Source organism: Aythya marila (genome assembly GCF_965140915.1).
Source record: "Aythya marila genome assembly, chromosome: 3".
In the NCBI taxonomy this organism is placed as follows: Eukaryota; Metazoa; Chordata; class Aves; order Anseriformes; family Anatidae; genus Aythya; species Aythya marila.
The window spans coordinates 20,537,718-20,550,548 of NC_139044.1; the positions used below are offsets into that span (position 1 = coordinate 20,537,718).

The 12,831-nt window shown below is 33.7% G+C and overlaps 1 protein-coding gene across 1 annotated transcript in view; it reads left to right on the top strand.

Moving 5' to 3' along the window:
* Window positions 1-12,831, top strand: part of SPATA17 (spermatogenesis associated 17) — a gene marked incomplete at both ends in the record, with an annotated part of 95,053 nt that overhangs the window by 26,361 nt on the left and 55,861 nt on the right. Inside the window, 1 exon segment of the mRNA XM_082758168.1 lies at window positions 12,427-12,550. Coding sequence (XP_082614294.1) covers window positions 12,427-12,550 — 124 coding nt within the window.

The window sequence follows — 12,831 nt, forward strand, 5'->3', positions numbered from 1 at the left end:
ACATGAATTATTTCTCTATCTGCAATAAACAGCTGGGTAATTATTACTGCCATAATCAGATAAATTCCCTCTGTAAGGCTTTTCTTACATGGCAATTCTTTGAACTCATCCAAAGCTGAACAAAATTTATGAACTCCAGCAGCTAGGACACTTTTTCATAGTGTAGTGTCCCTGTTCCTTATTTCAAGGACATGTAGAGTATCATAAATATTGTGTAAATTAGGAGGATAAATATGATTACCTAAAGATTACATATTAATAAACTTGATTTTCAAAATATAATTCTCAGGTTGTAACTGATTAAATTATAGCAGTTCTGGTTTTATCTAATTGTAGAGACATGACAGGCCATCTATATACAGGCTATACCAGGTTATCAGGGAAGAGCTCTACCACCTGAAGACTAAAGACTTGTGAGAAAGTATATCAATATTTTTTTTTATGTGCATTTCGGAGAACTAGTCATTTCAGGTGTCTAGGTCATTAGAAATATGACAAATTTTATGTGCCATTTACTCAACTCATTTGAATAGTTTCTTCTGTCATTATAAAGAGGTGATGGTGTACAGTTCAAAAACAAAGCATAACATTTTCAGTTCAAAAACAAAGCATAACATTTAAATGCATGAATTTGTGCTACATTAAAAAATAGATTTTTGTTGTTGTTGTTGTTTGCTAAAGCAATTTGTGTACAGAGTTAAGTAACGAAGCTTGCTCTATGCTATTCAAATAGTCCAGGTCATATGTGAGGGTGTGCATCTACAGATGCATCAGTGAGTACTTAGTTTTCACATACATCTTTTCCAGAACCTGTTGGATTTAGCTTATTTTTGTGTTCTCCAAAGAAACAAAAGAAAATTGAGACACCTTTTTTTTTTTTTTTTTTATTATGTTGTAAGATACTGTGATTGAGTGAAACTAAAAATTTACCATTAACCTGCTCACTTACTTCATAGCTCAGTATTAAATAAGGAGCATACCTCAGAATTTTACAAAATGTGAGCATTTTGAGATGGCAGGTATGCTAAGGACTACCAAACTAAATAAGGTGTTCTTTCAATTGCCTTACCCAGTGAGTGGCTTCTGAGGTTAGACAGCATTTCTCATTTCACATTTACATGAGAGAAGTAGAGAGAAGTAGAAGCTACAATGGTGAAATCCTTTGAAAAGAACCACACCGCAGTTGTGTTTGTTCTTAGAAGTGTGGTATGTAACCGTTTGTATTTTTGCAAATTCAGGACCTGATTTTTCACTGAGGATAGCTTATTGATATTTCTTGGAGGTTTTTTTTTTTTTTTTATGGTGGCAAGTCATCATCTTTCCTTTTGTGTTGGTAATATTCTACAAACTCTCACAAAAACGTGTGAGATACAAAGCAGTATATAGCCTCTTATCATCACTTTGTTGTGTTTTCCTTTATTTTTTTTTTTCTCTGAAGAAAGGCCTAAATGACAAAAATGGATTAAAAAAAAAAAAAGAAGAAGAAGAATGAATACTTTTGGTTTATTACTTTTAGATTATCTAGATCAGCCACTTGTGCTATCTAAGAGTTCTCTTAATTCTGAGCTCACTCAGATAAGCAAAGGAAAAAAATAATTTTCTTATATTTTTACAGTCTAGAACAGTAAAGAGGCATGACATATGCATGGCTTTTTTTTTTTTTTTTTTTTTTTTTCCCTCTAGTGATGTTCATAGTAAATTGATATTCTGAATCAGATGGTCTAGTCTGACTTCAGATCTACCACTAATATCATATCCATCAATTTATAACAATATTTTAAAAAGCACAATAAGGTTTGGCTAAACAAGATCTAGTTTGATTTAATAACATCAAAAGATAGAAAATACCCTTTGTATTCTACTTCAGGAGTTAATTACCTTTGCCATTCAAAGTATGTCCCAAATTTCTCCATTTAATTGCTTTCATTTCATCTTTGAACCGTAGCTTCTTGTTATATCCTCCTCTACTAGTCTGAAAACACCTTTAGTATCCAGAATCCAGACATTAATATAGCAACCTTTTAGTTTTCTTTTTGATAAAGAAATAAAAATAACTTTTTTTTATTATTCTGATGTTTTTTTTTGTCAGCTTATGTATTGTTTTATATACCTTTTTATCATAGTCATAAAAAATTTTTCTTCAATTCTGTGAATTGCACTTTACAAGTCTTGCATGCAATTTGTTTGTTTGTTTGTTTTAAGCTGTGCAAAACATTTTCCTATTATTATCCCCCTTTCAAATTCTTCAGACTCTTCACCTTGTAGGGATAATTACATGAACCCATTAAGCTGTTTATCCTTGACAGTGAAGCTAAATCCCAGTTCTTTTACCTTGAACTTCATGGTTCCTTCTGCCTTCAAACCAAAACAGCTTGACAGTGTTTAAAGCAAACTTTTTCAACTTTTTTTTTTTTCTTCAGGTGGGCTATTATTTTCTTGTCTGATTTACTAGCTGTTTGAAACAAAAGCAAAAACAAAAACAAACAAACAAAAAGAAATTTACAGCTTCATCTAGTAGACACATCTGATTTTTCAGGTGCATGGCACCGAAAATGATGCAGCACTTATTAGTCTACTTGTACTTGGTGGTGGGAGGCATCACCATCATATAGCTTTGCAATGTATTTTACTCAAGAAGTCAGATTAAAAATTATATGCTTAGATATAGACAAAAGAATCTAAACATTAGAAGTACTCCTTAGCATGAATCCTTTAGGATAACTCCTTTAGGATGCCTAAATCTTTTACTGAATGTACTTTGTCTTATAAAGAAGAAACCAAATTTCAGAGAATAAACTGAGTGTCCTATTGCCTAAAAAATGCATTTTTTTTGGCATGTTGATTACTTCAATGTTTTTAAGGCAACAAGAGATACAGTATTCTAGCATTTTTAAGAATTGGGATCTAGTTGATAGATTCAGATCCCTCATTAGCCACTGCTGTGAAACAAGTACACACACACAAGTTGCACTACACACAAGTAGCACTGAAATACTTTAAAAGGTCAGATCACTTCCAGAATGATTGCATTAGCTATGTTAAAAATCCAGTTCTTTGTGGTACCTTTCATAATTTTTTATGCTTCATAATGCTTTTGTGCTTTGTTATGCTTTCTATGCTTCAGCTCTGGGGCCCTCAGCACAAGAAGGAAATATTAGAATGAGTCCAGAGGAGGGCCATGAAGATGATCAGAGATATCACCTCCACTATGAAGAAAGGCTGGGAGAGCTGGGGTTGTTCAGCCTGGAGTAGAGTAGGCTCTGGGCAGACTTTATAACAACCTTCCAATAATTAAAGGCAGAGCTGAGGAGAGACTCTTTGTCAGGGAGTGGAGAGATAGGACAAGGAGTGATGGCTTTAAACTAAAAGAAGATAGATTTTGATTGGATATTTGGAAGAAATTCTTTACTCAGAGGGTGGTGAGGCACTGGAACAGGTTGCCCAGAGAAGCTGTGGACGTCCCATCCCTGGAAATGTTCAAGGATGGGACTTTGGGCAACCTGGTTTAGTGGGAGGTGCGCCTGCCCATGGCAGGAAGGTTGAAATTGGATGATCTTTAATGTCCCTTCCAACCCAAACCATTCTATGATTCTATTAAAAAAAGACATCATAGATGCTCAATTGGTAACACAAACTCTGTAGTCAAATTCCATACTTACGGAACTTGAGAAAACTATCACTTGAGAAAACCATCACTGTGAAGTTGTGAGATTTGGCATTACTTCTGTGCTCTGTGTTATGGGTCAATACAGAAAAGCTCTCTCTGCCTTGCCATTGTAAAACCTATTTAATGTGGACAAAATGTTTGCAAACATATGCAAGCTCCTACATGAAAGTGAAAAATATGAGTCAGACAGTAGGCCTCTGAGTCAAATTGTTGCTTAATATGCTGAGAAAGAAAATCAACTTGGCTGATCACCTTTAGAAGTTATAACGTTGTGTTTGCTTTTTAAATCACATAATGTTGAATATTGTAACTGTTGCCAAGTACCATATATGAAGGTAAAAGGAATATAGGCATGTCTACATTGTCCTGCACTGCAGCAGAGAAATAACAGGTTAAAGGAGTTTGTTCTAGTAATGTGAACAGCTTTACTGTAGCAAAACATAGCAATGTGCTTTCCTCTAGTTACTACTGTGCAGATGGTAGCACATATAATCTTCTGGGAATTACAGTGCCAAAAGATAAAAAATACTTTCACGTGACATTCATTGTAAATTTTCATTGGTAGTTGTCTATGTTTAGACATCTTCTTTCATATGTTGCTGGAAAATTTAAGAACTTGACTGCTCTCTTAGCAGCTTAGCACCGACACTGTGCTAGAAATGATCACTTCTGCTGAACTGCCATCAGACTAATTTGTGTTAGGAATCTGTAATCCATTCAGGACCAGATTTCAGCTTTGTTACCCCCAGTTACTAATTTCGCTGTTTAAGCTTGTTTAAGGGTGATTTTTCCGTGAAGAGGTCAATAACAAGCACACAAGGAATGAAAAAATGTTAAATAGTTGCACCCATTTGCAAAACGAATGCTTGTCCATAGTTGTTTTTTTTTTTCTTTCCTGTTACTGTTAGCTATATTACTATAAATCTGAGCATAAGTGAAGTCAAACCAGTATACTTGGATACAGTTCCTCAACCAAGAGAAGCTTCAGTAGTGTTGATGTTCTGATGCTACATCCACAATGGGTAGATTTTAAAATTTACTTAAATCAAAATAGTTAAGCTAACAAAACTTCATTGTTTAAATCAGACCATTTACAAAAATGGCTTTCAAGTGCACAGCATTTTGTGTTGCTAATCTGTAGGAAGTAAATTCAGCTTAAGGATTTATATACTCAAGGAAAAATATTTGGACTGTTAATTTTACATGTTTCTGAAAAAATAAATAATTTGGTAGATTTTAAATATGTGTGAGGAAATGTTCTGTATAACTTGATATTTAAACCTTAATTAGAAAATTCTGTATAATAGATTAGGGAAAATAATCCCTTTTTAGTTATAAACTGGCTCAGTTACCAGTATCTTCAAAAGCTGTTGTATTCTGTTGAGTAACTGTGAAGCAGTGGAAATTGGAAGGATACATCAGTCTGTTCTTTCCTATCAGCTGATACATGCTGTGTCCTGATCTCCTGATCTACACAAGGTATTCATTCACTGTATGCCCTTCGCTGCTATGTTCATCACATTTCCTACATAGTGTATTGATCACACTGTGGACCTTGACTGTTGAACTGGTATGTCACCTAATTCCATTGTCAGTGTACGCTATGTAATTACAGGAAGTTGGGCAGAATATGTTCCACTATGCACAAAGGATAATGGAATTTTAAGGTGTTATGATTTTCTTTCTTTAAAATTAATGATAGAATCTATGGGGTGTTTTTTCACAGTTGCTTTATTTTTGTTTATTTTTTCATCCTAAGGAGTCATATTAGTTTCATGTTCACTGCACTGCAATGACAGTATGGTAATAGTCCTCCAGATTTTGAAGAGAGATGTGTCATGATTAAGTTGTCGAACAGATTGATATAATTAGTTTTGTGGTAGGTGTTCTAGACCTCATAACCCTAATAACTGACTGCACCATTGAACGTCTGTTCCATTGTAACTTGAGATCAAACATTTTGATCAAGAGTTTCTGTCAGGATGCACATGTGTATTGAGTATTCAAGGGCAGCAAGCTGCCCCTCAGTTCCTTCTACTGCCGAGCATTTTCTCTGGTTCTTGACATTGTAAGCTTTAAAAATCTAGGTATATGTGTGCTTGTGCATACAATAGTGGTAAAAATAGCATTTACCTGACTGACATAATTTTTATTACCACATCAGGTGATTATGTCAACTCAGCCTGCAGAAGTCCAGCTGCTTGTATGGGACTTTAACGTCTCAGGACAGTGGAAACATTCTTTACCTGGCAGACTGGACACCTGCTCAGAAATTGACATTAAGTGACCCTACTCTTTGGAGTCACTTAAAGTTCCCTTACAAGGATAATCACTTGGGGTTCAGTTAATTTCTCTGTGAGAAAATACTCCCTGATGCAAGGCAGATTGAGATCTGACTTTTTCTTTGCATCTCTGATCTGCAGTCTTCAGGAGAACTCCAGCCATTTATCTCCTTTCATTAGATCCCAAGGAATACTGTTAGTGTATATTCCTGCTTTTCCTTGATCCTCTACAAGCAGAAAGGAACCGAATGACAGTTGCTCCTGTCCCATCTTTTATGTTTATAAAACGTGTATGAGGAGATTGAGGACATTTAGGATATGCGTGTGAACACATACTGCGTTGCTGAGTATTATGATTTTGAACATAAAAGGCCACTTGAACAGATACATGAAGACAGCACATACCTTACAGTAATGTAAGTACCCATTTTTTAACAGGGAACTCTCTGTGGTATATGAACACAATACCTTAAAAGAAGTATAAGTATTGATTCTTGTCTGAATCTCTTGCGCAGTTCATCAGTTTCCTGATGTTTGCGAGCTGTTAAACCTATTCTCTAACCTTTTAGTTTACTTTTATTTAAACATTCAAAGTGTTGGAAAAAGTAGGAAATAGCATGCATCTTTATGTTGTAACAAATCACAACTTTAAAATACTAATCAGAATAGCGCTTTTTTTTTTTTTTTAATTATTTTTGCAAGATTCGAGTGGCTCAGCATAAGAAGTTGTGTAAAACAGAGCTAACCATTGATTTTTTTTTTTCCCAACAAAATGATTGTATAATTACTTTGAAGACTTTAAAAGTTTTCTTTTACTGAAAATGATGGGATTTTATCATTATCAAGAAGCAAATACCTGTCCTTGTATTAAACATGCATCCCAATCTGAATGTAAACTAATGCATATATCTGCAATCAGTCTGATGGGGTAGCTCTTTTAATTTTATACTAGCTAATGTCTATCTAACAAAGTAACAATGAATTATAGAAGCACTTTCTGGAACTTTTTCACTTATGTTTTGTTACACTTGGAGCAAATACACTGTGAAATCCTCTTGGTGTTTCACAGAGAAAAGAACAATTTTTATCATTACATTGCCAATGAGTGGTATAATTTTCAGGTATTTGAATAACATACTATGGCAAATATTTCAGAACAAATAATATACTTTAAGAATGGATTTATCACATATTTCACTGGGCAAGGCTTCACAGTTGCAAATATGTCATGTAACATGGTAGTATATGCCATGGTGGAGAGGAGTAGGGGGTTGCAGAGCCTCTCTGCTCTGCTCAGTAAATCTGAACAGGTTAATTTAAATGATCTAGGTGGAGGATGATCAAGCTGTGGCTAACATAAGAACGTAGTACGTGTTTTCTGTTAAAACTCTGCCTTTAAAGCATAAGCTCTCTAAACTACTTTTACATCCTGGGAAAGTCTATATATACTTCATCTTTTACCCAAATAAAATAGGTAAAGTCAAATGATAATAACATGGCAGGTCATATTCTATTCTCGCATACACCAATGTAATGTGAAATCAAGTGGCATGCAGTGGTATATGAAAAGTATTGTCCCCCTAATTTCATTTTCAGTTCCTCTTTGAGCAGGGAGGATGATACATGATCAGGAAGGTAAAATCCATTTAGTTCATCTTCTATGTTAAGGTTGCCTACTGCTGTATTGCAGGAACCATTTAAAATCACAATAACTTTGTACTCTTTCTGGGTACTCTAGAAAACAATACCAACTATTGATTTTCTCAGATGCCCTTCTGTTTAGTTATTATTATTATTTTATGGTTATCTAATCAAAGGATCACAGAATTCCAATGAAAATGCAAACGGAACACAATAGTTTAATAAAGTTCAATAAATGTAGGTCAGTATGGATTTGTAAAATGATGAAACTCTATGTAGAATTATGAAAATCTGTATTTTGCTGAAATCATCACTTCAAGCCCTTTCCAAAAGTGCCAGGAACAATATTACGTGTATATTTTTAACCTTTATACAGACAGCAGGAGTACTGTCAACCAAATTTGCATCTCATAGCTGGAACCTGCACTGCTGCCTACTGCATAATGAAGTACCAGACTAAAAATAAGTTACCTTGTCATATGAAAATGTTTTATTGTCAAACTATATAAAGCAAATAATTTTATCATTGACAAATCAATAACTACTTCACAGATTTCTTACATGTGATCATTTTTAATTGTGGTCTTTAAGCACATGAATTGATGATCCTATGCCTGGTTTCAATTGAAAGAAATATTACCTGTTTCAAAGAAAATGCACTTTATATTACTCAGTATGTTCCCTTTTTGCAAGAAAATTCATGGTAAACTTGTGCTAACAAACGTTGATATTCTTCTGAACAGTTTTTAGATTGTGATAAAGCATCGTATTTGTCAAAATTTACACATATTTCCTCTACAAAGGTATTCAGTGAAATCTCTGTGAAAGAAACACTGGTTAGACTTGTTATGTAGAGGAAGCCAAGTTTGTAGGAAGATGCAGTAGGTGCTGTTAAAATACTTAGATAAGCTTTAAGATAATGAAAAAATTATGTGTTAAAATAAATTGCTCTTTCTTTTTTTTTTTCTTCAGTTGTAAGTTAGTTTAATAAGCAGTACTATTCTAACTGTAAGTCATGCAGAAGGCAGATTATTTATGAAAATAACAAAATTATTAATTAACCTAAAACATGTTTTGCATTTATAGAACTCTTTTTCTCTCAACAAATTTGGTGAAGCTTTAATCATGCAGGCCAAAATGTTTTTCTGTATTCAGTTCTCCCCCTTCATACCAAAGCATAAAAAGTTCTTCCTGAAGCAAACTGCATTGAGAGTCCACAAACAAGAAAGTTATGGATCATGCATGATAGGCAGTATTCCTAATATCAGATGGTCCCATGAAAACATTATTTACTATCGCTGATTGAACTTGAGTGAACAAAGAGAAAGCTGGGCCTAAACTTAAGGTTTCAATCCAAAGGTCATTTAATTTCATGGAATTTTCAATTGACTTTAATGGAAAATTGGATTTGTTTTCTTTGAGCAGGGAAATATGTTGAAGGTGTAACATTAACTCCATTTAGAAGTCTAGATTTATGTCTATATCTCTTGTACACTTTTTTTTTTTCTGTATAGTAACAGTGAAACCTACTACACAATGCATAATGTGTGGGTATTAATCCACTAACAAGTGAAATAGTAGATTCATGTCTATTTTTAGAATCTCTGGCTTTGTTGCTGCTATTCAAATCTTTGAAATCCTTGAAAGTATGATAAATAAGACATATCAAATAACTTTAGAATAAATCTATGATAAAACATTTATTCTTTCCAGTCTAGCAATGTTTGCACCACTACATACCTCTTATTTTGTGTTGCTTCTCAGACAAGAATCATTTTAAGAGCTCTCTTCCCCAAGACAGAATCATCCATATATTCTGTACATCTCTACAGAACAGTATAATGTGTGATAGATATATTGTAGCACAACTGACAAAATGTATGGACTGCAAAAGTATGTTGAAGATTACTTGTAACTGCTTAAAAACCACAAACTTTTAAATGTGTTAGGGTACAGCATTAATGAAAAGGTGTAACAATCCAGAAAGGATCATGATGATTTGAATGATAGTACAATCTAAAAGGATCATGAATTGTATTGAACTTCTACAAGTATTTTAGACATTCTTTCTATTTAATTTCCTTTTTTAAAAAAAAATTATTCAGTGGTTGATTTCTATTTAATTTCAGCATATGCTGAATATTAAATATACAAAATAATTTTGTAAATTTGTATTAATGATGATGAGAAACATTTTACATCCCGTTATTATTACATTTGTAACACAAATGTATTCTTATCAATATTTTTTTTTGGAAGATTTCATCATAGATTGTATTCTAGATAACAAAGCTTCCATATTCACTGTTGGAAGAAGTGCATGAGTACACAAGAACATGAATAAACTCTATTAATATGTTGCTAGATGGTTCATCAGCTATAGATAGTGGTAAAGCTGAACAGATGCCTGTATTCAAAAAAGAACAAGAAATAGTATTAAATATGTTAAACAGATCATATGCTCTGATATTGAAAGTAAAGTGGCAAAAAATAAAAGAGCAGTGTTGATACTATGTGCTTTTTCTGTTTATCTATTTATTTATGAATGATTGATATAGAGCAAAGAGTTTTCAAGTAAAAATGCTTATGTACCTACATGCAGTGACTCTGAAATCTGTACCTTAAGGACAAAGAAAGGTCACCAATCTCTCCAACTCCTAGTTCTTTGTCAAAAATGGACACAGTTAATGAGGTTTGTTTGGTACAGCACAAATTCTCAGACACAGATAGAGATCCCTTCAATGGAAACAAATTTGTTTGGCTTTACCAGGTTACTTAGCGATTAATAATAGCCTTGAGATGCAGGTCAGAAAGGTCATCGTACCCGCTTGCCAACAGAATCTAAAATGTGCAGCTAGTCTGGCTCTGCAGGCTTTGAGGCCCCGAAACACTATGCATAAAGTAAAACAGGCTATTTTCCAACTTCTTTTTTCATATTAATAAGCAATTTTCAAGAGAAGGGTGGCAAAATGGGGGCCATGCTACTCTAAGTAATTCATTTATTTTGCAATTTAATCTTATGTTGGAAAAAAATTACACTGCTGCAAAAGCATAGCATGGTGATTTTTAAACGTCAGTGTGCTTCATAAGTAACCTTGTATGAAATATTGTATTAGCAGACTTTAACAGTAAACTGCAACAAAAAATACTTCCAGAGATTGAAAGACTTGTACGTTTTCCAATTGCTATTTCCTTTTTATTCTATTTTTTTCTTGTATGATTGAAATAAAATGTGTAAATACTTAATATTTTACTTATTATAGTTGATAAAAACTTGAAATATAGCATAAAATATATATAAATTCTACATTACAACTTGCTTTTAAGAATGCAGTTTCAGTCTTCATGTTTATAAAGCAAGTATTGCTCTTTCACATATTTTGATGAACTAATTTAACATTACAATAATTAAAATATTTAGAATAAGTCTGATTCACAGTCTTAAATACAATTCCAGGAGTAATATGAATTTCCAATGGGATTTTTCACATTAGCAAACTTACCCACATGCATATTTTGACAGGATTTGACCTTCATCCTAGAGCATCGTATTTAGTATCCATTGGAACAAGTGAGACCATTAATGTGGACCTCTCTAAATACTCAGTTTTGATGAAATATTTAAATGATCCAGATATGCGATCAGTGTATTTATCTTTGCTTTTTATTTTATCATATGCTCACATGCTAAACATACAAACAAACAAAAAAAGCCTAGAGTTTACTCACCTAATTAACTTTTAAACAATCTAAATGCTTGACTGAATATTCTTGGTGTCTTTGGCACAAAGGTTAATTTGAACTATCTATTTCGTAATAACAAAAATAACAAATGGTAATCAAACTGGCCTTTTGGAACTGGGTAATAGAATTTCATACCTGTGCACTATGCAAATAGCACAAAATTTTGTTTCTATGAAAAAAGGCATCGAGGGGGAATCCATGACCACTTGTCTTCAAAATGTTCAGTTAGAATCTCCATTCTTTGGAACTGGGATTAGCTACAATTCCTTATTTTTTGTACAATGAAATCATTTCCAGTGATCTGTGATTCACAGATCCTGTGAATCCCTTATTGAAGAGAGACCCATCTTTTTGATGGCACTGTGTGTTTGTAAACCTCTCCCATGCACTGTATTCTGAGGCAGTTATGTTGTCTCTTGTGGTGTCCTGTACCATTGCTATCAGAGCAGAGTAGAAATTGACCTGTGCAAGAAACCTAATGCTATGGAAACTCCTCTTAAGGACATAGCATGCACAAAAAGTTTACATCCAGTTCTTCTCCAACTGTATGTACTCACAAAAGGCCAAAAGGCCCAGGAGTGAATATCAACTATCACCATGTCTACTATCCTTTTTCAGGCCATAACGTCTCTCCTGTTTGCAGATAAGAAGGAAATGTCACAAAGCACTAACCAAAACACAAGTGAACAACTTTTATTTTGATACTTTTTCAAGGAACATTGCTAAATTAAAATAACTTCTGTTAGAAAAATTCAAACTAAAATGACTCTTAAAAATAACAACAAAAAGACATATATAAATGCAAGTTTATCAAACTATTAAAATACAAATTGACATAATCTTCAAAATAATAACTAAATTACATGAACTAATATACAGTTTAGAGTTTTAGCATTTTAATTCTATTTCTTCACAGTTACATCCACGCTGCTGTGGAACTGAATGAACTGTAATTTTCCATTCCAGTAGTGTCAGTATACTGCTAATAGATAATAGCCGAAAGCTATGAAGCTATAAAAGGGTTAAAGTAAAATAAAACATGATCAGGTCTTTTATTATTGGCATATAATTAGCAGAGTTATTTTATTACAGGAATGAACTCCAAGAGTACGCAGAAATGAATGAAAATGAAAGGAAAAAGAAGGACCAGGAAAAGAAAGAAAAGGAAAAGAAATACCAAGCTCGAAAGATGCATTACCTCCTTAGTACTGAGCAGGTTGGTATACCTGTCCCTGACAGCTCATGCAAACCACTTGGGCCCCCAGCCTGACAAAGATAAACTAGCAGGCTGAATGGGACATGACTTGTTGAAAAGATATCACAAAGACACTACTTCGAGTTCAATTTAGTGCTTTTCTGTAGGCAAGAGCAGGTACCATGACTATTCCATGACAGCAGCTTCATAGAGGCAGCATCAGCACTGCTGGCAGAAAGAGTCCAAGTCAGCAGTTTGATCTGCCACTGTGATAACACAACACGAAGGGCATAACCTCGCTT